The 26,620-nt window shown below is 53.8% G+C and overlaps 1 protein-coding gene across 1 annotated transcript; it reads right to left on the reverse strand.

The window, feature by feature from the left end:
• Nucleotides 1-491: 491 nt before the first annotated feature.
• Nucleotides 492-26,620, reverse strand: SLC29A4 (solute carrier family 29 member 4). The gene is made up of 11 exons (XM_084641802.1): nt 26,467-26,620; nt 18,533-18,705; nt 16,035-16,166; nt 14,989-15,102; nt 13,960-14,088; nt 12,267-12,341; nt 9,774-10,039; nt 8,517-8,652; nt 7,135-7,322; nt 6,363-6,603; nt 492-4,975 (listed from the first exon to the last, which is right to left on the reverse strand). Exons 2-11 carry the CDS (start codon nt 18,693-18,695, stop codon nt 4,833-4,835), a joined length of 1,587 nt encoding a protein of 528 aa, XP_084497928.1. The 5' UTR covers nt 18,696-18,705; nt 26,467-26,620; the 3' UTR covers nt 492-4,832.

A 26,620-nucleotide genomic window follows, 5' to 3' on the forward strand; every position in this document is an offset into this window, starting at 1 on the left:
AGCGGCTCCATTTCACAGCTGAGGAAACTGAGGCCGTGAGCAATGTGAAGGGATTTGCCCAGGGGACCAGTGGCAGAGCTGGGCAGGCCTCTGATCTGACCATCCTCTGATGGCTAGACCACTCTCCAGCAGCCTCTTCCTGGGAAGAACAGGGTTTAAAACCAGCCCCGGCGAATTCATTTCCCTACTTACTTAGCCTGACTCCAACTCTCAGCTCCTCTGATTCACCAGCTGTCCCTGCAACAAAGCTGGGCTGCTCTGAGTGTGTGTGTTTGCTGCCCGGTCCCTCCGCTCAGCGTGTCTGCCCTGCTTTAGCGCACAGGCGGCCATGAGCAAGGTTCTTTTGCAGCGCACCTCTCTCCCACTCACAGAAGAGACCGCCCAGGCCCAGCTGAGAGGCGGGGGGTTGGCGGGTGGAAATGGAGCCATGTGCTTGTATTCCCTACAACACCACGTACTTTTTGGCCGCATCGCTGACTCTGGACAATTGACACGATGCCAAATATTTTATTATTTCTTGAAAATGTATTGATTTCCTTCGCAGCAAATAGGACGGCAAATGAGTCTGGCATGGCTGACACACAACACGAGAGCTATTTGGGGAGGAAAGGTGACAGCTCGGCCATTCCTGGACCAGTTTTCGGGTGCTAGCATAAGAAGGGACCTGATGTCGCACCCACTACAGCCCCAACCTTCCGCTAGGTTTTGATTCAGGCCCTTGGAGCAGGGCCAGCTTGACGTCTGGCTCCAGAGCCAACCTCCCTCAGCGTGTGGGGAAGGTGGTTTAGGTTGGGAGGCGCTCTGAAGACAAGCCAGGCCCCACCAACCCATCGGTGACTCAAGCAGCTCTTCAGAGCACAACTCTTGTGAAACAAGGCAAGCCCAGTCTGTGGCTACTTCGTCACTAGTGCTCTTCTTAAAAAAAACCGTTCCGCCTCGGTCATGGGCTCAGGGCTAGTTTGCCTAACGTGCCTGGCTCCCGATAGCTACCAGGCAGCCTGGCTCCTGCCCGTTCCCCCGCCGGCTCACCCCAACAAGGCAGCCAGAGGTTGGCTGGCAGGCTGCATCCTCGCTGCATTAGGAGCGGTTGACATGGCTCATTTGCGGTCCATCAGCCAGCTCAGCACCGGGGACGTTTTGTTCAAGCTAGTGCTCGATTCTGTGGGAGCACACGATGCTGGCAGACAAATGTTGCTAGGTTACACAGAAGGGAGGACTAGGCCCTTCCACTGCAGGAGAAATTCTCTGGCCTGTGCTATGCAGTCGGTCGGCCACCCTAGAATATGATAATAATCCCTTCTGGCCTTACACTCTATGACTCTGAATAGACAGCAGGGAAGAGGCCAGGAAAGGCTGGCAAGGAACCATTAGCTGCAAAATACTAGCCATGATCATGAACAAGGCTTTGTGGCCATGACTAAAGTCACATGGCTTTGAGACTGCAGGCCCTGGCCACTTAGGATATGTCTACATTGCAATTAAAATCCCGCAGCTGGCCCTTGCCGGCCGATTTGGGCTCGCAGGGCTCGGGCTGTGGGGCTCTTTAATTGCAGTGTAGTCGTCCACATTTGGCCTGGAGCCCAATCTCCACGAAGTGGGAGGGTCCCAGCGCTTGGGGTACAGCCTGAGCCGGAACGTCTACACTGCAATTAAACAGCCCAGCAGCCCAAGCCTGTGAGCCCGAGTCAGCTGGCAGGGGCCAGCCGCAGGGTATGTCTAACTGCAGCGTAGACGGACGCAAATGCAGCCTGTGATCACCCTTGCACTGTAACTGCAGGGGATGGCCAAAGCTCAGGACCGTGACTTGATGACTTTGTTTAATGGTTAGTTTCACTGCCGGTGACAACCGATCAGGTATTTCTAGTCAACTGGAAGGGTGACCCAGGTGCAAGCAGACACACCTGTGCTTGGTTTGATTGCCCTAAGGAAAAATCTATTGAGTTCCCCATAAATCACTTATACAGCAGCTCTGTATTAAAAAAAAGGAATACGACATCCTCTAAAATAGAGTTAACATATTACAAAATGAGCTACGGTCATTTATAAAATTTATGGAGCAAGCAGCTAAGTGAGAGTGAGAGTGTGTGTGTGTCTCTCAGTATTTGTCTGTTATCATGTACTTTACGATCTAGTCCAAAGATCACAAACTGGCCAGTGTGACACCGTCTCTCTACTTTATATAATCATGCCTGTACTTTGCAGCTCTGGCCAATGCAGGATCATCAGGCAGATAACAGAACTCAGTGGCCCATACGATGCTCTCCCTGGACTCAGTGATAAGTTATTGAAAGAGGAGACGGGGAACACCTGCAACACCACTGAGCATTCAAAACTCATGGAGCAGGCTCCTGAAAATCATGAGAAAGGTTTAAAAATCATGAGATTTTTAAAAATATAATAAAATTTGGGTTCTTTTTATTTGCCTTCAGGGATTTGGGAGTTCAGGTTTTCAGGTCTGTCTCTACAACCAGGAGCGCTAGAAATTTACAGTGTTTGAATTAAAGCTGAGGTTTCTACTTCAGGAGCTGGGGGCTTTATGAAGAACATCAACTGCCAGGAGCCTTGCAAAAATATGCAACTTGGAGTTGCAATTTACAAGGCAAAAACACTACACCCATTTCAAGTCACCTTAATCGCTTATGCAGGACTGAAGCAAGCCTTGATTGGGGCACAACCTCTGTGCCTCTCTAGGGCCCTGCACATTCAACAGAGAGGCAGTTTTAGTCACTGGGATGGTCTTTTATGGGGAGGTGTCAACAGTGGGACTAGGTCATGTGGGCCCCACATGAGCTCTGTGCTAGTTGAGATGAAGAAGCCACTCCAACCTAGTCTCCAGTGACGGTTCTGTTCCCCACCCCACCCTCCTTAACTCCTGACACTGTCCCGTGGACCAGAGTGGAACGGTCACTGAGCACGTGCCTTGCTCTGGGGGGGTGGAACAAAGAGGGGGAATGGGAGAGCTAATCCCTTGGGTCTTTCAGGGTGGGTGACAGGTGGAGCAACTGGGACTCCAAGGGCAGGAATTCCAAGTCCATCACCACTCTGGGGAGGCTGGAAAAGGAAGAAGTGAAATTTCGAGACGGCTCAGTCTGCACTAGGAAACTGCCTGGCCATCAATCCCTGCCCAGAGGTGAGCGCAGTGGTGGAAGCTGCAGTGTGGAGAGGACACTGGGGCTTTTGCCTGCTTATCACCCACCCCTACTTCAGCATTTGCTAGTGTAGACAACACCACTTGCAAACTGTACAAGCCACGAGTGTAGACAGATCCCCAAGGACAGCAGAGCAGCTGCTCCTCGGTTCCATTCAGCTCAGCTCAGGCCCAGTCATTCTCTTGGGAAGGGGCACACCCCCTCCGGCGTTACACTCCCAGGGCCATGGTAACAAACACCGGGCAGACCAGTTGTGGTGCTTGCTATTGATAACTCCTTCCCTACTCCTACCCCACTGAGGCCAGTGGGGGTTTGGCCAGTGATTACAATACAATGTCTCACTCTAACGGAGCATCTCTCTGTCACTGCAGGTCTTTTGCCCTCCTCCTGCCCTCCATCAGGCTCTCTCTCCTGCTTTCTTCCGCCCCTCTATCACCACCCCCTCACCTTGCAATCTGTCTCCCCACTTTCCCTTCATCTCCTCTTTGCATCTCCCTGGCACACACACTCAGTCTTGGGTTTACACCTGCCACGTGGCGGGTGCATGCTGGGGCGCTGTGTGAGTTGTGAGGCAGCAGGACGGTGCTGGGCGGTGGCGTGAGCTGCAAAGCGGCTGCGTGAGGGGTGTGACGACCAAGAGGCTGGACGGTAGGATGGTGGTGGGATATGTAGAGGTGGTATAGCCAAGGGGTTCATTTTACGGCTGGCATTTGTATCGCAGAGCCGAAGACCACCACAAACGTCTGACACAAACGCCATCACGCTCCCACCAGTATCAGCACCCTGTCCTTTGTCTACACACGCTCTCTGGGTCAGGGTGGGTGGAAACACCCCACATCCTTGTACAAAATCAGGGACCTACACCCCAGGAGTCTCCTCCCTGCTCTACCCTGCAGGGTGAAATGCTAAGGCATGGGGTGCAGCGGCCGGGCAATCCCCACTGCTCTGTCCCCCAAGGAGCTGGAGCCCCTCCAGTCATGAGAAACAGCTCCATGACAGTGCCACATATCAGCTGGACTTCCTAATGCAGAGCTTCACCGCAATTCACTCCCCACCCTGGAGTCACCTGGGAACAGCCAAGGGGATAACATCCCAGCCTAGAGACACGGCTGGCTGGAAAATCCCGGGGCCAAACTTATTCCTGGTTTAACACCCTGGACTTCAGTGGTGTTACACCAGGGATGCGCTAGGCCCACTATGTCCCCTAATGGGGATCCACTGTCTGTAAAGCTCTGCTCCACTAATCCAGCGCCCCGCGAGGACCTTGCAGGGGTGGGGTGGGGTGGGGGGGGGAGATGAGGCCAGCTCTGGAGCACTGAGCTCACCCACAAGAGCAAGCAGCTAAGTCGGGGGGTGGCCATTTCAGGGTGACACCCACTGTCACCCCCAAACTTCTGTGCCATTGCTGAAGCCAGTGACGACTCACGGCAAGCACCCCTTGGCCCTGCCTGTGGCCAGCTTGCAGGCCTGAGGAAGGCTCCAGCCTTTCAGCCCATCAAGCTAGGGGCCTGGAAGGGGGATTAATATTTCAGGGATCAGATTTTGGGTAGGGTGGGAACGGATTAATAAATACAGGACAGATCATTCCCATTCTCCTCTTCTCCCCAGCCCAACCCACCTGCCCCCTTCTCCTGCACCCCCGTCCCGGCACAGAGCTTCTGCAGCCCCAGCCGCATCACCCGCTCAGTACCCCGCCGTGAAAGAGCTGTTGTAGGTTTCAGTGTGGAAACAGGTCCTGTGAGACGTACTGGTGAGGCTATAGGCGAAGTAGGCCACGGCAGAGCCCAGTGTCAATCCGGTCATATAGGACACAGTCATGGTGTTACCTGCAGGAGAAGGGGAATGGAGAAGAGAAGCCAGGAGGTTAACCCTCATCTGCCAGACAAGCGCGGATGGCTCAGACCCTAACAGGGTGCCAGGAAGCGTCTCCACTCATGATCCGGGGCCCCGCCGGATTTGGGACAGAGGTACCCTGCTCTAGCTCTAATCTGTAACTTACCCCCCAGAGCATATTGCTGGCAACCCAGTGCTGGTGGCCATGCTCCCAAGCCAAGGGAGAGCGAGGGTGCAGCCGGTCACTGGTTTGGGCCCTGCAGTGGATAGGGGCGCAGTGGTCTGGAGACGCAGTGGTATGAGCTGGGGTGGGGAGCCTTAGAGCAGGAATTGGATCAGCGTGGGTAGGAGACAGCCACCTGGAGGGGAGCTCTACAGGGGCCAAAATGGTACTACCCTCCCCAAAGGGACAGCAGGATCCTCACACCCGCGTTAACCCCCTGCCCCTCCGCTGGACCCTGTTTGGCCAGAGAGAGAGCCCCGAGCGTAGGTGCTCTTAGAAACTGAGCTTCTGGGGAATGACTCCCAGACTGGGCTGGTGCCACTGGATAAGTCACCCTTGGTGCGGGTGCTGCCTGCAAAATGACATGCAGGGCAACCAGCACGTCAGTGCACAGCCAGGCTTCGTGCGGAGGCCTGCAGCCCGGACATGGCCTCTGAGCCTGGGGGGTAGTGCAGGGATGAACAGGAGAGGGACTCGACCGCCCACCAGGGCCTGCCTCCCACCCACACCTGCTTAATATTTTGGAGTGACCCAACCGCTTCCTCTCCCCTCACCCAGGCACAGCTGGTCTCTCCCTGCCGTGTAACGTGTAACCGGGATGGGACTGGTTCCATGCACACGGCATCTTTCCCCCCACTGGCCTGCCCACACCTACCACATCCCACAGCAGTGCATTCTGGATACATCTGGGCAATCTCCCACGCCCCCTCAGCTGCTGCTTCCAGGGGCACTTGGGGCAATGCTGCTGAAGCACTGTGCGAAATCCCCTCTCATGCACACAGGTGGGACGTTGGAGGACTGACTAACCCGGTTATAGTGGCAGGGCCCAGCCACACAGTGTGAAACACAGGTGCCAATCATGTTACAGGGTGACGAGCAATGGCAAACCACAGCGCACTATCTGGTTAGGAGCCACATGCTAGCCATGGGGCGTGTGGCCATGTGTTAACCCAGCGAAGAACTCAGCAGCAGCTCTAGTGCAGATGGGCCTGAAGGTGGGAGCAGTGACATGGGTGTAGAAGGGGACCAGGCTGTACTGCTAACCGTGGGAAACACAAATGGAACTTGTGAGGCTGTGGGTCCAGCCAGCACTGTCCCTGCCTCCCTACACGGCTCCCGTGAGCGGCTGCCATGTGTCAACACGTTATTCCTCCTACCTGCCAGTTCCCGCTGCTCCGGGCTCACTTTGCCAGCAGCTAGGATCATGGGTACGCTGCCAAAGTACCCATTGGTGATCCCCATGAGGAGGGAGAAGATGCAAGGCCAAGCGGGGTGGTTGAATGTGGGTTTCCCACTGGGGTACACGCACATTATAAAGAGGGGAATGAAAATCACTCGCAGACAAGAGTAGATGAGAAGGTGGGTCCCTCTCCAGTCATAAGGCAAGGCAGCCAGGATCTAAAACACAGAGGGAAAGTCGCATTGTGTTGCAAAGGAAAGCGGCTTCTGGAGTAAAATCTAGATCAATAAAAGACGAGGCTGTTCAGGAGGCCGGCCTAGACTGAGTGGCAGTTCCAGAGCAAAAAAGCCACTGGAAACAAACAGGTCTCTACTGTGGGATCTGAAGGAATCCAAACCTAGCCCATCTTCAGTTACAATCCACCCCCATTTAGACCAGACCCTCCACCCATACACACACCAACCACACCTTTCATAACAGCAGACAACTCGGTTTGAACGGATTGCTTTTCTAACAGCAGGGGAGGGACGAAAAAGTCTGTAAAAATATGCACGGCAGGAAGTCATGAGCCACTCCAAGCCCAGGGCCTGAACTTGGGCAATTGACTCCCCGTTCTCTTCCACAACAGGGTAGACTGGCCATCAGACAAGACGTGTTCCTTAGTAATCTACTGCCCATCTGGCACCTCAACCGCTACCCACCCTCCCCAAAGAAGCCTGCACAGGAGGTCTAGCCAGGACCCCTCCTACCTTGCCTACAAAGTCCGAGAGGTTGAAGACAGCCATGATTAAGATGGGGAGCCACTCCCCAAGAGTGCAGTTGCGGATCTCCGACTCCAGCCCAGGAAAGAGGCACAGTGTGATGAAGTAGGTCATGGCTATGGAAAGCATGTAGGCCCAGATCACCCTGGAGACAACGTAGCGATGGAGCATCATGTCTGGAGGAGGACACCAAAGCAACTTGTCAGCTTATTACTAAACCCACGCTCTTCCCCCTGCAGAGCACGGCAGTGAGAGGTTCACCTCCACCAGTCTTCGCCCTGGTCTAGGGGTGCTCACAAAGGCACTGATTAGTTCTGCATGTGAACGGATGCTTTCCCAGCATGCGGCAGAGATGTATCAATCCAGAAGGCCACCCTGGCTTCTGCCCTCAGAGCTCTGACCCCATCTTCCACATTAGAAACCCATTTGCCCTTGCCAGACTCCATTCCCTGAACTGTGGGTCAGGTTCAGGACCGGTGTAAACAAGTGCTGTTCAAATGACTTCAGCAGAACTCAGGGCTGAATCCAGCAGGCCCCTAAGCAGGCTCTCTGATTTCCATCGGACGCTAGAGCGGTATGAATGCTGTAATTCCACATGTTGTGTACATACCACACCTGCAACTCCGGGGAATAGCTAATTTACACTCGCTGTGACCTCCCTTTCCTCCCCTTCCCCCTGTGAGGGCAAAAAGGCAAGAGAGACGGCGGTAGCTGGCCGTGTTATTTTATGTCTAGTGCTTGGCAGAAATGTACCCTCAGACTCCCTGTGATGTGCAGCATGAGATTATCTCACTTGGGCCTAAAAGTTTCTCGGCCTCCACTGCTGTTCAGTGCCATGTGTGTCGGATGGGTTCCGCTTACCACACCAGAGGCAGCTGCATTTCAGAGATGCTGTGCGTATCGAGACCGCAAAGCGTTTGGGGGTGGAAGGTCTATCCTAGGGACAGATGTCTATGGCTGCCATCACAGTAACCTCTGAGTGCCTCGCAGACATGGATGACCTAGGGGCGTGTTTTCACCCCCTTTGTGCAGATGGGGAGCCGAGGCATACAGAGAATAAGTGACTTGCCCAAGGTCACCTCAAAATGCTGTGGCAAAGCAGGAGCTGAACCCAGCTGTCCTGAGCCTTTAGTAAAAGAATATCCTTCCTCCCGCAACGGCACGACAGAAACGCACAAGCGGCTGCAGTACTATTAAAAGGTGACAGTTCCACTTTACATGGCAGCCTCTGAAAGCCCTTTTAAGTGAGAGTGGGACTAGTTGTCCCTGCCAGCTAGAGCAAAAGACAAGTGCGCTTGTCAGAGCGAGTGCCGGGGAGAGCCTGGACAGCCCGGCTAGCGGGTCCCTGCAGCTGGACACAGGTGTCCTACCTCGGAAGCTGGGCCAGCTCCTTTTGATTCTTGGTCGAGGGACGTCAAACCTCACATAGGTGCCGCTGCCAGCCAGCTCAGCTTCATGCCCCAGGCTGCCCAGAGGGGAGCCCGCCTGCCCACAAGGCCGATTTTCCTGGGGAAAGCACAAGAGGGATCAGGGTAGCGTTGAGCCAGGGGGTATTTTGCAAAGAACAGCTCAGTGGGAGGAGGGGGAAAGACTCCGGGAACTTATCCACCTTGATGTAAGACCCTCCTGCTGTCACTAGCAAAGCCAGAATGGATGAGGTCAGTGGCTGTAATACACTTCACCCAGGAAGCGCAGAGGACAAAAGTGGGGAGGGGAAACATGGGTTGCACTGAGCTACCAGTTTATGTGCCATGCTAGGACATCCACCGTTACTGTATAGATTTATATACAATACTTCAGCGTCTCTCTGCACCAATGCACCGTTAGAGGGCACCACACATCTCCTAAAAGAGGGGCTCTCGCAGTTTTCCATAGTGAGCACAACAATGGAAAGCAGGTTGTCTTGTAGGCCCATCTCCGCTCCCATTCGTGGCTGCACAGCCCACCTCCCCTCCCATGCCCAATTGTGTACCGTCCCCCTGTGGCACCCTCGGCAATTGTTTGCACAGGACAGAAATGGTCGGAAAATATTAAATGTCTTTTTAAAGTCTAATGTCACAGCTACAAGCAAAGAGCAGGGGCCAGCGGGCAGAGATCAGGCGGCCAACCAGAAAGTGCTGAACCAGCGACAGGGTGGCAACCCCGTCCTACAGCGAACTGGGATGCAGGCCCATTATCACACTCATTTAAGAACGTCGTCTGTGAGGGGCTGGAGCGCAGAGGGCTGCATTTCTCGTGCAGCACTCTGCCTGCAAAGCTGAAGGAGCAGCCCTGCTAATGCCCTTCAGCAGGGACTTATGTGGCAGACAGACCGTGATGAGAAGCAAAGCATGGTTCTCATGCCAAACAACTGACACCACTGGTTGGAGATGGTCCCATGGGTATGAGGGCAGATGCTGTGCTTCAAGTTCTAATTCAACTCTGGATTCTGCACCACAAGGTCGCCTGGACCAAACCAGTGCATCTTTGTACCTTTGTCAGTCCTTCCCTTATCCCTTGGAGATAGCTTCCCCAGCACATCTGCCTCAGGCCAGCAGCTGGAGGCCCAGGTCAGAGGCAGCAGAACCCCAGCGGCATCTAAAAGCCCCTGGCACACCCGCCCACATAGCACAGAAAGGGAGACTTACGAATCTGATGTCTTCTGCAGTGACATCGTGGTGAACCCTGTATCCGGTGCTGTGGTCTGGGACCCCTTTGCCCCCAGGTGCGCCCTGCCGGGAGCAGGCGGTGTAGTGCCGGACGAAACGGGTGCGCTTCACCAGCAGGTGGAGAATGAAGCACATGAGCTCGATGCCGATGGAGATGAAGAAGAAGATGATGGTGTTCTCCTTCTCGTCCGACAGGAGGAGTTTGGTGAAAATGCGGCTGAGGGAGATGATGACCCCCGCAGTGCCTGAGAGGAAGAGAGCAAAAGCAGGCCCGTCGGCACAGGGGGTCCAGGGACAGCAGGCAGCTCAATGGCCGGGGCTGCAGAGACATTCTGGACCGGGTTTGAAACCCAGGTTCTCTGTCCTGACAAGGACAGAACCCAAGATGTGACTCAGTGGCCAGGCCGGGCCAGTGTTGGCCTGGCCCCAGAGAGGGGCACTAACGTGTAGTGAGTGGGCTGGTGTGTGCTGGGTGAACTGAGAACAGATGTGAGCCACAGGCTACTCTGTGAGCCGAGATGATTTCTGTCAGTAACACTGATTCCCTAGTACTTCCCTCAGCAACACAGAACAGGCACCCAGTCCCGGCCCTGTTTGCTTTGGAGTTAGCTGCAGTGGGGGAAAGTGAGCGGAGAGGCCACTTTCCCCTCACTGCAGGTATCTCCCTGACAAAGGGGTGAGGTGCAGGAACTGTTTGTTCTCTCTCCCTGCTGTGAGACAGCTCATCTACTGCTGGGGAAATACAGGGGAATTGGCTCACCCCACCCATACCTGGTGCTGCCCCCTCGGCTGGCAGTCCCTGGCAATGCTTGTGCTTTGCTCTCTTGAGTGTTAACAGCAGCTGCACACTCGCAGAGCAAAGGGAAACAGCGTCTGATAGGGGCATGCAGCCCTCTGCCAGGCAGCGTATTTCCCCGAACAACCCAGGAGCTAGCACTAGGCAGAGTTACAATGCCAGGCTTTTCATGCCACGCCGTGTAACTGGAAGGGACAGCCCAACGGAGTGCTGTTCATTCCCCCAGCCCATGGGAGGGGGCAGCCTTTCTTTCTGGCCCACGTGCCCACTGTAATTACAGTTTTTCTCTGCCTGGCGTAGGGCCAGCTGGCCACTGACGGATGAAAACACCAACCAAAGACCAACAAATTCCCCCTTCAGGGCGTCAGTCAAAATATCAGTGAGAGCACCCCAGCTGTCGCCAGCTGGTGCATGTGCCAATGGTAGGTGGTGAGCGTGCCCACCACCTGCCAGCGTGTGCCAAGGCCAAATCCATTACCCTGGATTATCAGGAAAAGACTAAAGCCTATTCTGGACAGCAGCACCTGAGGAGTGAGCAGCATGCTGGTCAGTTTCCAGCGAGCCATCTCCGGGAGCAGGGCTGGAGACTGAGAGATTGCTGGGCTGGGCCAACGTCTGCTGGCAGTGGGGGAGAACTAAAGAAGGCTCGGCTAATAATGAATGAAGGCCTTTGCTGTGTACGTTCAAAGATGGGCTGCAATCTAATTGGGATGGAGGTCACCTCTACCCGTACCCCAGGTCACGGTAGAGACTCTATCCTCTCTTCTGCTCGCTGTAAAATGCCCTGGGACATGAGTGTGCTGTCTGCATGCTGCTCATGCTGCCCTCCCCTCTACAGAGCCAGAGAGCCGTAGAAACAGGGGGGTACATCTACACTGTAACATGGACTGCAGCACATGTAGACATACCCGAGCTAGCTACCAACCGCAATGGAGCACAGGCTTCAGCGTGGGCTAGTCACCCGAGTAAGTGGCCCGGGTCCCAGGTGGGCTTGTACAGGCCGCACCGAAGTCCAGGCCACCACGGCTTCACAGCTATGAGCTCTCAGGTGCGCTAGACTCAAGCTAGCTCAGGTATCTGTACAGACGCTGCAGTCACACCTCTGACCTCCGCACAGCCACGCCCCGTGTATGCGACTTTGCTCGGAGCCTAAGTTACCAGATTGCTAAGGCGGGCTCCAGCTAGGCCTCTTAGCATGGAGAAGTCACATCTCTCAGCAGCATCTTCCCCAAGAACCTGACCTTGTGGTGGATGGAACATTGCAACCTGCCTCTGCCTAGGTCTACACTGTCAGCTAGGGATGTTCCCAGCTCCCGCAGCCAAACCCGTGCGAGCTCGAGAGCATGGGAAGCCACCCCAAGCACAAACCACCTGAACCCTGTGGGCGTGTACTCAGGGCGGCCAGCACAGTACCTTGATGAGAGCTAGCGTGAGTACGTCTGCGTGAGCTGGGAATCACATCTGAGCTCCAAGTGGAGACGTAACCTCTGTGTCAAGCTGGGGGTCTTTATTACATGTGCCAACTAATGATTACATCTAGGAGAATGGGCCAACTAAGGACGCACTGGCCAACGTGCCAGCCAGCAGCTGGCTAATGAGCCTATTATCTAATCAGAATTGCGAGTAGCTCTGCCAGCTAGCAGGCTTTAAGAATCCAGGGTTAGGAGGATACTCACTCTCGCCAGTCATCACCCCTTGGGTGTACCGCTTGGGCAACATCCCGGTGTAGCCGTAGAAACTGGATTGCTGCACTTAAAGAGAGAGGCGCACCGAAAAAAGAAAGGAGAAGAGGTATTATTCCCTACCCACAATTCCGCGGGGATCTAGCCCAAATATATTGCCGGGAGTCCTGCCTAGGTCCCTGGAGCTGTTGAACTAGGAGAAGTTGGTGCAGTTTCCTATCTAAAGTTCTGATTCAAGAAAGCACATGCTTAACTTTAAGTTCATTGTAGCCGGTCTAAGTGCTTTCATGAATCAGAACCGCCTCCTTCACTCTTGCCAACGCAATAAGAAAACAATACTGTGGAAAGGCACCAGCTCTCGGTCCTGGATACCTCTGGCACATGAGAGCCCTAGGTACTAAAAGCCAAACTGTAACAGGGTGTCGGGGGTAGGTGGGGTGTGAGGGTGCAGGCTGCACAGCCGGACTCTGGCTGTTTACAGACGTGAAGCATCACGCGAACGACTCGTGTTCCAGAGTGTTAACCAGCATCATAAAGAAAATCATAGAAAGGCTGTAAACACACCTGGGCTAGCTGGTGCTAATGAGCTGCGGAAGGCTGGGTTTTTATGGGATGAAATATGATAGGCCAATAAAAATCACCCACCTGGGGATTGCCCTGGGATTAACAAGTCCTGCTGCCCAGCAGCTGCATGGGGCCCTGGAATTTCATTATTCCAAAGCATTCAGTCACAAGGGAAAAGGCTTTGGTTAGCATAGCAACAACTGGACTTGATGGCTTTTGGGTTATTAATATTTTCAAAATGAACCAGAAACTCAGCAGCAGGAACAGCAAGCAGGGATTCAAAAAGCGTAAATGTGCCTTCTTAGCTCAAAAACGGGCACTTCACAGAGCCCAAAATGGGAGGGGGGAAACCCACCCCCACTTTTTTCACCAAACAAGAGGTCGGTTTCAATTCACGTTCTTTTCTATCTAATCTATCTGCCTGGTACTCGGATGCCCCACCCCATCAGCGCTTCCCAACAGAACTAACAAACCAGCCAGGCCAGCTGGCCAAGCAAGGAGCAGCCACTGCCATGCTGACTTACCCCAGCTTGGGATCTGGCCCCACTGACTGCAATTGACCTGGCGATGCTAGAGATGCGTGTTTGATTGATGATGGGCTGGGTGGGTATGGAGTTTGGTATTTGGGGGTTCCAGGAGAAGCTGAAAGCCCCACAGGCCATCAGGCAGCACGTTATGCAAATAAGTGTATTTTATGCAAATATGTGCCATTTATGCAAATCAGATAGCTCCTGGTTTGCGCTGGCAGGTGTGCATGCTGCTTTATGTGCTATGGGTTACGGGGTGTTCCCGGGATCTGAGAAGCGCAGATGTAAGTGGCTGAAAAGATCTACTTCAGAAGAAGAGTGGGGAGATAGTTCAGGGAGAGGGGATCTGGAGTTTCAGGCAGCAGCAGGTGGCCCATCAGGGGCTGCAAACCGCTGAGTTATGTGGACCCAACAGAAATGTCAGAAAATTTGTTCCTGCTTTTCCCTGCAAGGAAATAGGATCTTTGAGGGGAAGAGCAATTTCCCCCTTCCAGATACTCCCCTCTCTATTTTCAAGCAGGCCTTGTACTCTGAAACAAGACCCTGCTCTCCCCAAAACCATCTGGCCTGTCCTCCTTGCGCCAGGCTTCACATACCTGTGCAGCCGAAGGCCACGACCCCTACGGCTATCAGGTTGATAGCATACGCTTGCCTGTGGGTGAAGAGCTCCAACCAGACATCGCAGATACTGACGAAGAGAAGGGGACCCAGAGCGAACAGGTATCCTGCAGCGAACAAGATGGACACCGGAGTCAAGGGGCAGAGAGCAGAGCTGGAAGCAAGCCTTTGGACTGGCTTGGGACAGCGATGTGATGAGCTCGGCAGGCTGTGGAATCCCAGTGAAACCCCACGGGGCCAAGTGTCCGAGCCACTACTACTGCGTGGAGCAGCCTGGAGACAGAGTGCGTCCCTGCACTGAGGCGGAGATGGAGTTACAGAGCAGACGAACAAGGAGCCAGAGAAACCCCCCCTTTCTTTCCATCTACGCCAAGATGGCTTTAGTCATTTAACTGCTTATGGGGTGGAATGGAAGCCTACGCATCGCCCTGTAGGTTCCTCGTGATGTTTGAGTTTCTAGGCAGCCAGATGTTTGGGTGTCCAGACGTCTGCCTGATCGTATTTCTGGTGTCTAGCTAATGGTGTGTCTGACTGACTGCGTGGCTGGAAGTTTGGGTGTTCACACTGGATGCTGGGCTAAATCTAAGTGATTGGGTGGCCTGAGGCTTGGGCGAATGGAATGTGCTTATATGGCTTTGTACATGACCGGCCCAGATCTCCCAACCCCCTTCCCCCTGGAAACTGAACAGAACGTATCTGCACACATAACACGCATCTTGTCTTCACTGCTGGGAGATCAGGCGGGGAGCAGAAGTGACACTCCGCTACCCTGAAGGGGCCAAGGATGGGCAATGATATCTCAGTGCTTGCAGGCTTTTTCCAGGTCAGTTGGTGGAGAGGCGCTGGAGACAGGAGTAGAATCCACCCTTCTGGAAAACGCTAGCCTGACCGCTTGCACCGATGGGATAGGAAAATAGCCACGGAGATATGGTAGCCCCAGAATGCAGGCGGTAGGCTTGGGTCCTGTCTGGATCCCTAAGGCAGGGGAAGGAAATGGAGAGACCTACCCACAGAGATCCTGGTGTGCAGACTCAGCAGCTCCACCAGGGCGTTGTTCAAGATGACAGCTACCAAGGCTACCAGGATGTAGGTGAGGCTCATATCAAACACAATGGAGGTCCCTGCAGAGCAACAGAAGAGGTGAGGTGGTCAGCAATGCTCCAAGAGCCGCATTGGACTGAGTGTGTTGATTTTAGCAGGGAGCTTTCAAGCTACTGCTGACCACGGGTCTGTGTTGGCACCTTGGTGAACAGAATTTGGGGTCTGGTGGCTGTTCTGTATTTCCTCCAGCCCACCTGTCTGGTTTCTCTGATGGCTGAACCAGGCTCAGGGTTTGGGTAACTCAGCTGTGGCCTCAAAGAACAATTTCAGGGTTGCATTGTCTAGGGATATCCAGGAACAGGAAACATTTTCCAGGCTGTGGAAATAGGCAGCAGGGCCGGCTGAAATAGAAGGCGGTGGAATGACAGAAAGTGGGGTGAGGGTCTGGGGAGATACCCTGTGGACAACACAGGAGATGCCACGGGGGCAGCCACTCATTTTGTCTAGCTCCACTTTGCACTCCGGGTACAAACACTGCAGAGTGATACTGCTGTCATTAATCGGGCTACATTTGTGAGTTCAGGCTGCTAGACACCCCATCCAGGAGACATCCAACACCTGTCAATATCTGCATCCACAAGAACTGGGAGACCCGGCCAAGTCCTATTTCAAAACCAGACTCCCCGCCAAATACACCGACGCTCACTTCGGCAGCCTCTGTCTTTTCAACATCCTAGCACCAGCTTCTAGGATCTCCTGTCATTAAATGGGACTGTGTTTGCTATCAGCATTGAACATCAGAGATCCTGACTGCTGGCTTTCAAAGATTACATGTGAATTGGAAATCAGCGGCCTGTCCGGGCTGGTTCCCCTCTGCCTGTCAGACTAGCATTCTCCTGCTAATGAGGACTCTGCCGTGACAGTTTCCATGCTGTGCCCTGGCTCAGTGTGAATGAAATCCAGGGAGCAGGACCTGGGACACGCCAAACCACCATTGCTGGGAAGGACCCACCTGGATATTTGTGATGCAAATAGTCCACATCTGTGATAAAGCTGTTGTATGGCAGGAGAAATCCAACCCCTGCTAGCAGCATGGCGAAGTAAATCCCATGGTATCGATCCTGCGGCTCGGGGTCTTCTAAGGCTACAGCCAGAACAGGACAGAACAGGTGACAGTTAAGCTGATGGGCCTCTTGGAGCCCAACACAGAGTCCTACAGACAGGCTGGGAAATATATCGAGAGGCAACCGATCTATTGTTCACTGAGACGAGGTACCGAACATTCCCAAATGAGGGGCTCTGTCTATGTCTCGCAGCTTTAGTAAAGAATCCCCTTTATACTCATTGCAACTCTCTTCTCTCCCATGAGACACTGCAGTGCCCTTATTCGACTCGATCACCCGCACAGGAATAACCAGGCCAGACCAGTGGTCCGGCAAGGCCGGGATCCTGTCTCTAACAATGGTCAGCATCAGCTGCTTCAGCGGAAGGGGCAAGAAACCCACCTATCGGACATCTGTGTAGCACCAGCCAACGGGTGAAGTATCTTCCTAGACACTTGTACGTATGGATCGGTGTACACATGCCTCTGTTCACCTACCTCTAGTTCCCAGCCTTCCTCACCGGGAGCAGAGAGTGAGGTTTTGTTATGGTCCCTGTACTAGGAGAAGTTATTGATCTCTGCAGCTACACATCTTTCCCCAGAATCATTGACCCCGGCCCAGCCACCCTTCTGCACGTGAAACCCCCCGGGAAAAAGCAAAGCAGAGATGCCTACTGTTCTCTCAACTGGGCTCGCAAGGGAACATCTGGGGGCCCCAAAAGAGCAACAGCTATGTTAAATCTCAGCCCTTCCCAAAGGGCCACCTATTGGCCCAGGGGCGAGTGCTCCTCGAGGCCACGGGGGAAAGCAGCTCGCAAGCCCTTACAGGGTCTGAGAGCTCGGATAGCTGTATTGTCGGGTTCCCATAATGTGCCCAACGCCAGGTTCACCTATGGCGCTCCACAAAATAAACACCAGCCTGGCTAAACTGCAGCCTGTGAGTAGAGGCATTTCAACAGTGATCCTGGCAGTATAAGAATAACAGGTCTTTGATGTGCAACGTACTGAAGCAGTCCCATGCCATCCAGCGTACGTTCAGGCAGTGATTGGCAGAGGTACAAACCTAGGGCCAGATCCTCAGCTGGTGCAAATGCAACTAGCCCCAGTGGAGGTAAGGTAAGGGTCTGTCCTACAGCTGGCATCTGCTCAAGTGACTCAGCCTGTGAGATGTTTGGAGTAAACTCTCGTATAAGATCATCTTGGCCAGGGGAGCGACGGCTCATTAATTGCTTTCCTGTCATCTGGGAACACGCTGCAGTTACATGTCGGAGTCTGCACTGTTAAAACACCGAGGATCTGCACAGGGAAGTGGTGATGTGTGTGCCTGTCAAATAGCACAGGCCCCCAGGATCCCCACTGCCCCGGCATCATACGGAGAGGAACGAAACCACGGCAGGAGCCACAGAGAGGCCTGGCAGTGAAGGGGGAGTGGTTAAGAGCAGAGGGAGGAGCCACGATAAATGGCACGCTTTCTCATCCCAGCCCCCAGAAGGGCCTTTCTTACCCAGCCAGAGGGGCAGAAAGTTAACCCTGCTGGGATGTCAAAGCCTGCACGCCTCAAGGGGAGGGCTCAGCAGGAGGGTGGCCAGCCAATAGCCACACATTTGCTGGCCCAGTCATGCTCCCCTGGCTAGTGAGCAGAGAAGCATCCTCCGTGCTGCCTTGGACCCACGCAGTTGGGGAATTCGCTGGATTCCTTAGCTCCCTGCTTGTTTTGGTGGGTCCTGGCTGCAGTGCCCCCAGGCCAGTCCTAGAGATGTGGGAGGGTGTGTGTCACCTCTGTGGGGGTTACAAAGCCAGAAAACTTGTTCTCCCCGCACGCTGTTTGCGCCGCAGGACAGTGTCCGGGCCATGGCGACGGATCAGGGGCTGCATGGACAACAGCAAGCTCCACTCACAGTAGTTATTCTTAAAGACTGGGCCAAACGGCTCCTGTACGCTAAGAACCAGCCCCAGACGCTGGACAAGATTTGAACCAAACCTTCTGGAGGCTTGGGAAAAGTTCCCCGAATGTACCGCTGTTATTATTTCCACCCTGTCCTGTGGTCTCTGTGCTTCTGGGCCTCATTTGGACCTGAAGCGTTACCACAATGAGGTAATGGCTGCTTGCGGGCTGTGTCTGGCCTGGCCAGGAGACCTTGCAAAAAAGCCCACCCCTGTGAGATCTCCCGACCCAAGAAGCCAGGATAATCTGAACACATGGCCAAAGTCTGGGGGGCTGAACCACCCGGCAAAGCAGGGTTTGCCCATGGCTATGACAAAGCTCTCTCTCCCCACTCCTCTCCCTGCATCCAGGGAGCTGCCTCAGCAGCCTGTCACTGCCATCGCTATGTGCCCCCCTCAGCCCTTCCTCCACGCTCCCTCCTTGTGAGCCAGGAGAGATGCGGCGCCCAGCTGCCAAGCCCTACCTGGCTCCATGAAGGTGAGGACTCCCTTGGCCTGATTCCCTTTAGCCTGCAGCTCCTCCTCCTCCAGCTGGTAGCTGTCGAAGCTGAAGCTCATCACCACATTTCCCTCTGGGGTCACCACGGGGCTGATGTCCTTGAAATGATCTCCTCTGACGGAGCCCATTGTGGCTGACCTAAAGCAAGAGAGGGCAGCAACACACCATCAGCTCAGCCCCAGCACGGTCCTCAAGGGATACCCCACAGGGGCTTATTCCCAACGGGGCCAAGGGCTCAGCTAACGTAATACGTAGGGAAAACATTCAACACACCATGCAAAACAGCAGAGCAGCTAGTGAGGGAAAAGAGTTGTGAGGTCATCTAGCTCTTCCCCCTGCCAGAGCCAGAATGACCACAGCATCTCAAGTGCTTTGCCCTGTCTAGTTTTAACTGCTCCAAGCGACGGGGCTCCCACTGCTTTCCCTGGAAGGCCTTCGTGTGATTCACCTCACTGGCAGGACGTCTCTCCTGATAATCAGCCGACATTTCCTTTGCTCAGTCTCATCCCGTTTCTCCTAGTTACACCCCCTGGCGTGCGCAATAGGCTCCCCGTAGAAAACAACCATGTCCCTCCACCCTGAGTCGCTGCAAAGTGGCACAAGCAGGCCCAAACTAAGAGGTGACCAATGCTAACCTGGTGTAATAACCTGGCCCCCCTGAACACACCCCTAACAGCAAGTTAGACACCCTTTGATTCACACCCACTCACTGATGTACACCCACGTTACACATCAGCCCTGGCTCCTTCTCTATTGTCCCTCAGTGACTTTTAGCTCAAACATGCTCAGTTTCTAAGATGTTTCTCCCCCTTATCTCCCAGCACTGCAACCTCAGCCAGGATAGGCCAAGCGACAAGCTGGGGCCTTTCCTTCTCGTGCGTCCTCAGCACCAATAATACAGATCTGGCCACGGAGGACCATGGGGTTCCCCACGCAGGGACTGGCGTTTTGTTCCGTGTTTGCGGAGCACCTCGCACACAGGTGGCATGCAGTATGAATACTAAATAATAAAATATGACATGTGAGAGGGAAAGAATCCAGCTTGTCTCTCAGAGTTTGAAGGGCTGGCGGTATGAAATATAGCACGTCTTTCTGAGCCCGTTCAAGCTGTACAGCTAGACAACACCAGGAGAGACCCCCCCACACTGGAACCAAGAACTCCATTTTATGAGCGTGAGGCACTTTAAAGATGTCTCCATCACTATCACCGAACTGCTCCTCTGTTGTGCGGTCCGAGAATGAAGGCTGCCAGCTGGCAGGATGGGCTGAGTGTGGATAGTGTTTTGAGAAGGACTCCTAGGCGGGAAGCAATGGAGTGAAAGGAGAACCTCCCACGAAACCTCGTAGAGAATTACTTCCGTGTAAGCTCGGTCTCTTCCCTGGTGAAAAAAAGCTCTCAGTCTCAGGTGTTGTCTGTGCCCTCTGCCGCTTGACTCTCTGAGCAGGTCTCACACCAGGATCTTCACCAGGACTTCTCCTAGCATGATATAGGCTTCAATTTCCCCAAGAGCCAGCACTTCCACATCCTCTGTGAGGGTGACTCGTGCTGGGAGAAGCTGGGCCTGCAGTAGCTGTGAGCTCATCACAGCCGGCGCGAATTCACTGGTCCCTCCAGCGATGTTTGTTGGGAGTGGAGGAGCTATGAGGCTCCCCTTTACTGCAGCAGTCTGCATGGCTGTCACAGCGGAAAAAAAACAGAACCAGGCAGGGCATCAAACCGTGCTAGAGAGTGACTAACGCCACAGCTAGGTCGCTGAACCTACAGGGAACGGACAGGGCTGCCTCCACACTAAAGAGCTGCGTAACTGCAGCCTGGACCAGTGTGATTCCCACACTAGTCACCCTGTCCCACACGCATACATAAAACTCCTTGGGCACGGCAGGGCCTTGTGGATTGTTGCACCTGTAACACCAGCCGAGCCCGGGTGTCGGCAGACAGGATCGAACCTGGGACCGCTGAAGCTTAGGGCATGAGCCTCTACTGCAAGAGCTAAAAGCCACGTGGCTCTTAGCTACGGCTATCGCAGACTCATCAGTCTCTAGCTGGGCTAGGTGCCATTAGAAGGGGACAGCAGGGATGGGTTACACACCTACCCCCCCACGCCCAGCACAGCTCCACAGAGCAGCTCGGGTCCATTTGCACCTCTCCACATTTTGGGTGCCGCCTCGGCTGCTCTTGGGCAGGCTTGTCAGGTGACAGAGCCGTTGCTCTGGGCTGTTGAGGCCGTCTCTGACGGACTAATTACAACACTGCCGTTGCCACACTACCATGGCTGTCTACACTGGCACTGCACGGTGGGCATCCAGCTCAGAGCAAGTCCAGCTGCAGCCTGGCATGAAGCCCCGTGCACTGTTGTTAGCGATGCTGTGTCTGGATGCAGGGCCTGGCACACACACGCCACAGGGTTCTCCTGCCTAGAACGAGGCTAGCAGGGTTCTCCGGTGTTCACATCCTGGGGACCGTTTCACAAGAACTAGACTGTTTCGTGACCCCACCTTCCCGCCCAGTTCCCCAACCCCCACTGCTTGGGTCCCAAAGGGTTTCATTGTGCAGAACACCAGCGAGGGCTCTGCAGCTTCCGGATGGGCTCTGGGTCTGAGAACCAAGCACCCGAGAGCAGCTTTTTAACAGAGACAGCATGGCTGTCGGGGAAAACTGATACCCGCCCTGTTCCCAAAGGCCAGGAAGACTGTGCTAAGAACCACCATGGCAGAGGTCCCATCCTGCTGCCAGAGCCTTTGGACCTTTGCAGCCCAGGTGAAACACCAACAGGCAGGGCTTCTGCATCATTTCTCATAGCAGCTCACGCGAGCAGAAAGTTTGGGACTGGAGGGATGTGCCCAGGTACACTTTCAGCCCAGACCCAGAGCATTGCTCTTAGCAGCTGGCACTGGAGAGGAACAGTATTCTTAGTGGACCAAATCCTGAGGGCCTCATTGAAGCAAAACCCCACCGAAGCTAATGGGCCCGATCCACCGCAGTCAACGGTGGCTGTAGGTGCTCGGCAACTCAGAGGTTTGGCCTGATGGAAGCTGGGACTGAGTCAAACCTGAGCAAGGCCCCGGGGGATCTGGCCCCAAGTGAGACTGAGTCTCCTAGCGCAGAGACGTCACAGAGGACAGTGCCAGGACCTCACGCACAGGCAAAGGGGCTCTGTAAGGAGTGCAGGTTGGAGACTGCGCACTGGCATGAGGTTATTTTGTTGCAAGGCCACAAGGAAATGCAATGGCTCCTTCGCTCCCACTTGCTCCTTCGTGCACTGCCCGGAGACCTAGCTCAGGGATGGCTATTTCGGCAGAGACCTTTAGGCCTGCCCTCATATAACCTTGCATTCTTTGCACAGGTGCGTTCCTTCCATAGACACTCCTTAAAGGGGACTGCTTTACTGTATGCAATTCAGCACCTCGTGTGATGCACCGAAGCGAGCCCCCTCTGGCCGACCTCTTCCTCCGGCAGCTCAGGGTTCTGCCCAAGGCTGCAAAACACATCTTTGCTCCCAGGTCCAGTCACTGTCTCGTCCATCTCGGTAGCTTCTACTGCACTGGCATCAAATGCCAGAGCAGAGACAGCAGCTTTGAGCTGGACTATCTAGAGAGCTCATCGCAAGCTTTGAGGGGTGGTGTTAAGGTTTATCGCCACTGCAAATCCCTCACTGAAAGCCTCCCAACCCGATAAGCCAGGAGGACGGGGCTGCTGCCACTCAGCGGGGTTTTCACACTGACAGCCAGGGTTTTTTCTGCCTTGGGTGTCAGGGTGACAGCAACAGCTGTCAGGGGTTTGCTTTGGTGCTGGGGCTTTAATGTCCCCATGCCTCTGCTCTGCAGCAGCCTGTCACATGCTTCAGTTTCAAGTAATAAACCCGAGGACTTTTTTTTTAATCCTCCGTTTTGCCAGGGACAACAATATGAAAAAGCCCAACTCAGGGGCCAGACTAGACCAACCAGGGTGGCTTTGGCTCTAGCCCAGGCAGTCAGCTGGGTTAAAGAGGACTTGGGACTGGCCACAAGACGGCATCGCTGGCTGATTAACGACCAAGAGAGAAGTGCCAAGGGAGAGGCGATGCTGTCTGAGGTTAGAGCAGCGGGCAGGGTTCTATTCCTGGCTCAGATGCTGACTCATTGTATGCCCTTGGGAGAGTTGTTTAACCTCTGCGCCTCAGTTTACCTTTCTGTAACATGAAGATAATACCTTACTCACAGGCTTTAGAAAATATTTGTAAAGGCATTTGGCAGCCTCCTCTGAAGGCAAAGGGCAAACTATTGTAACAAACCGGTGGCCCTCCTACAACTTTGTGCTTGACTCTATGCTGTCCATGTGATTAATGAGCACTTCAACAGGGGGAAGAGAACCCGGCGCCTCCTGGTCTGGAAGCACAGGCCCTACCCCTTGAGCTCAAGGAGACTCTCTGCTACCTGTTAGCAGCATAAAAAGAGTTCTGCTAGGAGTTGGAGATTCCCATTCCCTCCAATAGAGGGCGGTAGTGTTGATACATAACCTTCCCAGCAGGGCAGGTTGGAAGCCTGGTGTGATGTTTACTGCTCATGCCCCAACTGTCTGAGAGCTTGGTAATTGATGGGACAATAACTTGAGGCTGCTGGAAACTCAGGACATCTCCCCCTTATCCTGGCCCCAGCTGGTACTCTGGATTTCTGCAGCAGACGCAGGAGAGAATCTGGGCTTCTCAGTAGGGGATCCCCAAGCAAATGGCTTTGCAGGGAGACCCAGATTTGCTTGAACTGGCCATAGCTCCACCATTCCCAGGGCTGTAATTTCCAACCCAGATCGGTGGCTCCAAACCCCAAACCTGTGAGCCCAGCAGAGAGAAGCAGGAAATGCTTTAACTGATCCTTACTGTCATGAGGAGCCACTTACAAAGAAACCCTTTAAACTTAACTGGGGCTGTGTCGCAGGGACCTAGCTCTGCCTCTAGGTGGTGCTCTAGCCCACCTCAGGCAGGAACATTCCTCCCAGAGTGGCGAGTTTTTTGGATTTGATTTGTTTTCTGTTGTGGTGAGCACCATGTGTCTGGCTAGCACAATGAATGATGGCTCTGAAGAGGGAAAAGTCTACCTGCATATCTGGAATCCCAACAGGAACACAGCGATTCCATTAGGGGTCTGATAAATTAAGTCTCCGACCCCACCCCGAGAAGCCTGGCAGGGAAGCTAGAGTTTGCAAAACTCCAAGAGGCTCTTGTGGAATCAGACAGCGCCAGCTGATACCTTGAATATTTGTTCTTAATGCAGCAACAGTTCATGTGTGTAGGTCCTCAGTGCACAGTTCTTCGCATGGTCAAAATCTTTTTAGATGATCCCCTGCTTCATTTCACTCCAAACACCATCAAAGGGTAGATTCTTATTTATAGTTATGTATACTGTATATTACCCCAACTGCCCACTGGATGTCAGTGGTGCTCCACCAAAACACAACTTTAGGTACACTCATCCGGGGGAATAAAATGCTCTTCAAAACAGATGGGGGTGGGGGGTGGGGATTCAATTTCAGTCATTTCCTGTCTCATTATGAGATGTGATGTTTGCTAGGATATAAAGGTTTACATGGAGTCTTAGCCATGATACGCCAAAGAGTCACATATTGGATAAACAGGGATAGAAACCTAATGCCTTAGTTAATTGGGTTGCAGTCCCAATGTCACACAAGCTAATGAAAGTTCTATTGACCCCTTAGAATCTAGTCCTTCCAAACTTTGATCGCTTCCTTGAGCCATAAACATATTTACTTATTCCAGGAACGTGCCACAGCATCCTCTGAATCTGTGTGATAGGCCAGTCGGTACCATTATGCTAATAGCAGAATCCACTGTCTCTGCCTCTGACACGCGTCCTGTTGTTCTTTCAGAGACTAAAGGTCAAAGTAGTAACAACAGGTCTTATACTCCAGCTGCAACCTAAGGGGAAGGTGCCCTCTCCAACAAGCAGCCTGGCAATGCAACAAGAGCAAAGCAGCTGAACTACTCAAGGCAACTGCAACCCAAAATTAATCCAAACTGAGCATCTTGATCATGGGCCTGGAATGTTTTGCCTGAACTTCCACTGAATGGAAAGAGAGTGAGGGTGAAAATCTAGCTACCTGCTCCTACCTGGAACAAATGTAGGCCTCATGCACTGGGCCCATGCACTGGACGAAGCTTGCAAGGTTTCGGTTGGCAATATACAGCGACCTTGGAGTGTCACATTTTGAAGAAAATGAAATTATAACAGAAAACTGACCCCTAAGGCTCAGTCACCTTGAAGCACCAGAACTGACTCCTGGTCTGTTTCACAGGTTATTTCTTTAAGTGGGCTCCACTCCCTTTTAAAGGTGGAATAAAACCTGTTGTTGACACTATCTGCTAGGAATCTGCTTACAGAACTGAGTTTGGGATTAGCACCTTTTTGTCTATTGTCAGGTCGGAGCTTTGTTATTCTCTGTGAGAGATGCGAGACTATCCAACAAGGAACAGAGCTTTGACCGGCTCAGACAGGACTGGGAATGAATACAGATCCTCTCTGTGTTATTTTTTGTTGCAAAAGTCATGCTTCATTAACCTTTTGTTAACACCCTTTAGCAGAGTAATATAAGAGCAGCTAAAATTATTAAAACCAAACACAGCAAAAACCACTTACCAAACACCTGATGCTAAAAGAAACAAATCAGATAAGACCAGACAGGAAATGGTCTCCGGACCCACTGTAAAGCCTGTTGTAGATTTTTTTAAATAGAAAACCTGTTTGGAGAATAAGCCTATTATAAAAGCCTCTTATCACAACGTAAACTTCTTACTGATTATACTAGACCAATAAAGCTGGGAAGCATGGACAGTACACAGCACAGGAAGGAACCTTTCCTGTTCTGCAGGCAATACAATTCCTTAATAACTCCGGGCCTGATTCTCCACTCTCAGTGGGTTTACACTGGTGTGCATCCATTGACCCAGTGCAGTTACTGCTCACTTACACCACGATCAGCGAGAGAAGAATTGGGCCTTAGGCGAGTGACATCCACAGTCCCTTTTCCAGGCTCAGAACTGAGAGGACCGGGAGGATGAATCAATTCTTATCAGGAAGATTTTTGTGGGTTTTAAAAATATTTTCAGTAGCAAAAAATATAGTAAATCCTGGGCTGGCTGGGTGTGGACAGTGGCTCCCCTCTAGCAGGTCCACCTCCCTCTCCTAGGCAGGATTTATTCCTTTATCACTAAAACCAGCCTGGATTGGTTAAACCCCAACACTGGGCTCCCCAAAATCGCTGATGCTCTCTGTCCCCAAAGCAACTTCTTCCCTCTCTCTAGCTCCTTCCCTCCTCTGCATCTCCTAGCCCAGCTGTCCTGCGGCGGCCATTCGGTCCCAAGGTGGGCTCCTCCCAGGGCTGTGAGGATCAGAAAAGCCGGGCCGGAGGGCAGCTAAACCCTGCGGCTCGCTCCGGGCTTCGCGCTCCTGCGGCTGGAAGAAGGGCCCGGCGAAGCGCCGGTCCCATTTCACGCCGTCCACAGCGACAAGGCAAAGGCACCCCTGATTTCTCCACCTTCCAGCTGCGCCCCGTTCACCCCCGTGCCGCGAGCCGGGCTCCCTCCCCTGCCTGGGACGCCCCCTCCTGGGGGCGCTGCGCAAACACCCAGGTTGCACGAAGGCAGGGGTCTGAAAAGCCCTGATTTAATGACAGTGATGGGCCGGAGTCCCGCAGCGATCAAACAGCCGCCGGGGGCCCCCATTTCGGGGGGTGAGGGGAGGGGTGCCTCCGGGCAGGTTCAGAGCCCGGGGTGCATCTGGGGCAGATGGGTGGGGCTGTCTCCCCCCCCCAGCCCCCCGAAATGTCAAGGCGGGGATTTGCCCAGCTCCGTGCAATGTCTCGGGGTCTTTGCCGGGCCCAACAGGGCAGCCCCGCGCCCCCTCCCTTACCTCCGGCCGGGCTGGCTCCGCCGCCGCCTCAGCGCTCCTGCCCGGCCGCCTTCAGCCCGGCCGCCGGAGCCAGCCCGCTGCCTCCCGTCGCCCGGCCGCCGGCTCCATCCAGCCTCTGCCCTGCCCGCGCCGGGGGGAGCCGCCGCGGGGAGGC

The sequence above is a fragment of the Lepidochelys olivacea genome, assembly GCF_965140295.1.
Source record: "Lepidochelys olivacea isolate rLepOli2 genome assembly, chromosome: 10".
Lineage (NCBI taxonomy): Eukaryota > Metazoa > Chordata > Testudines > Cheloniidae > Lepidochelys > Lepidochelys olivacea.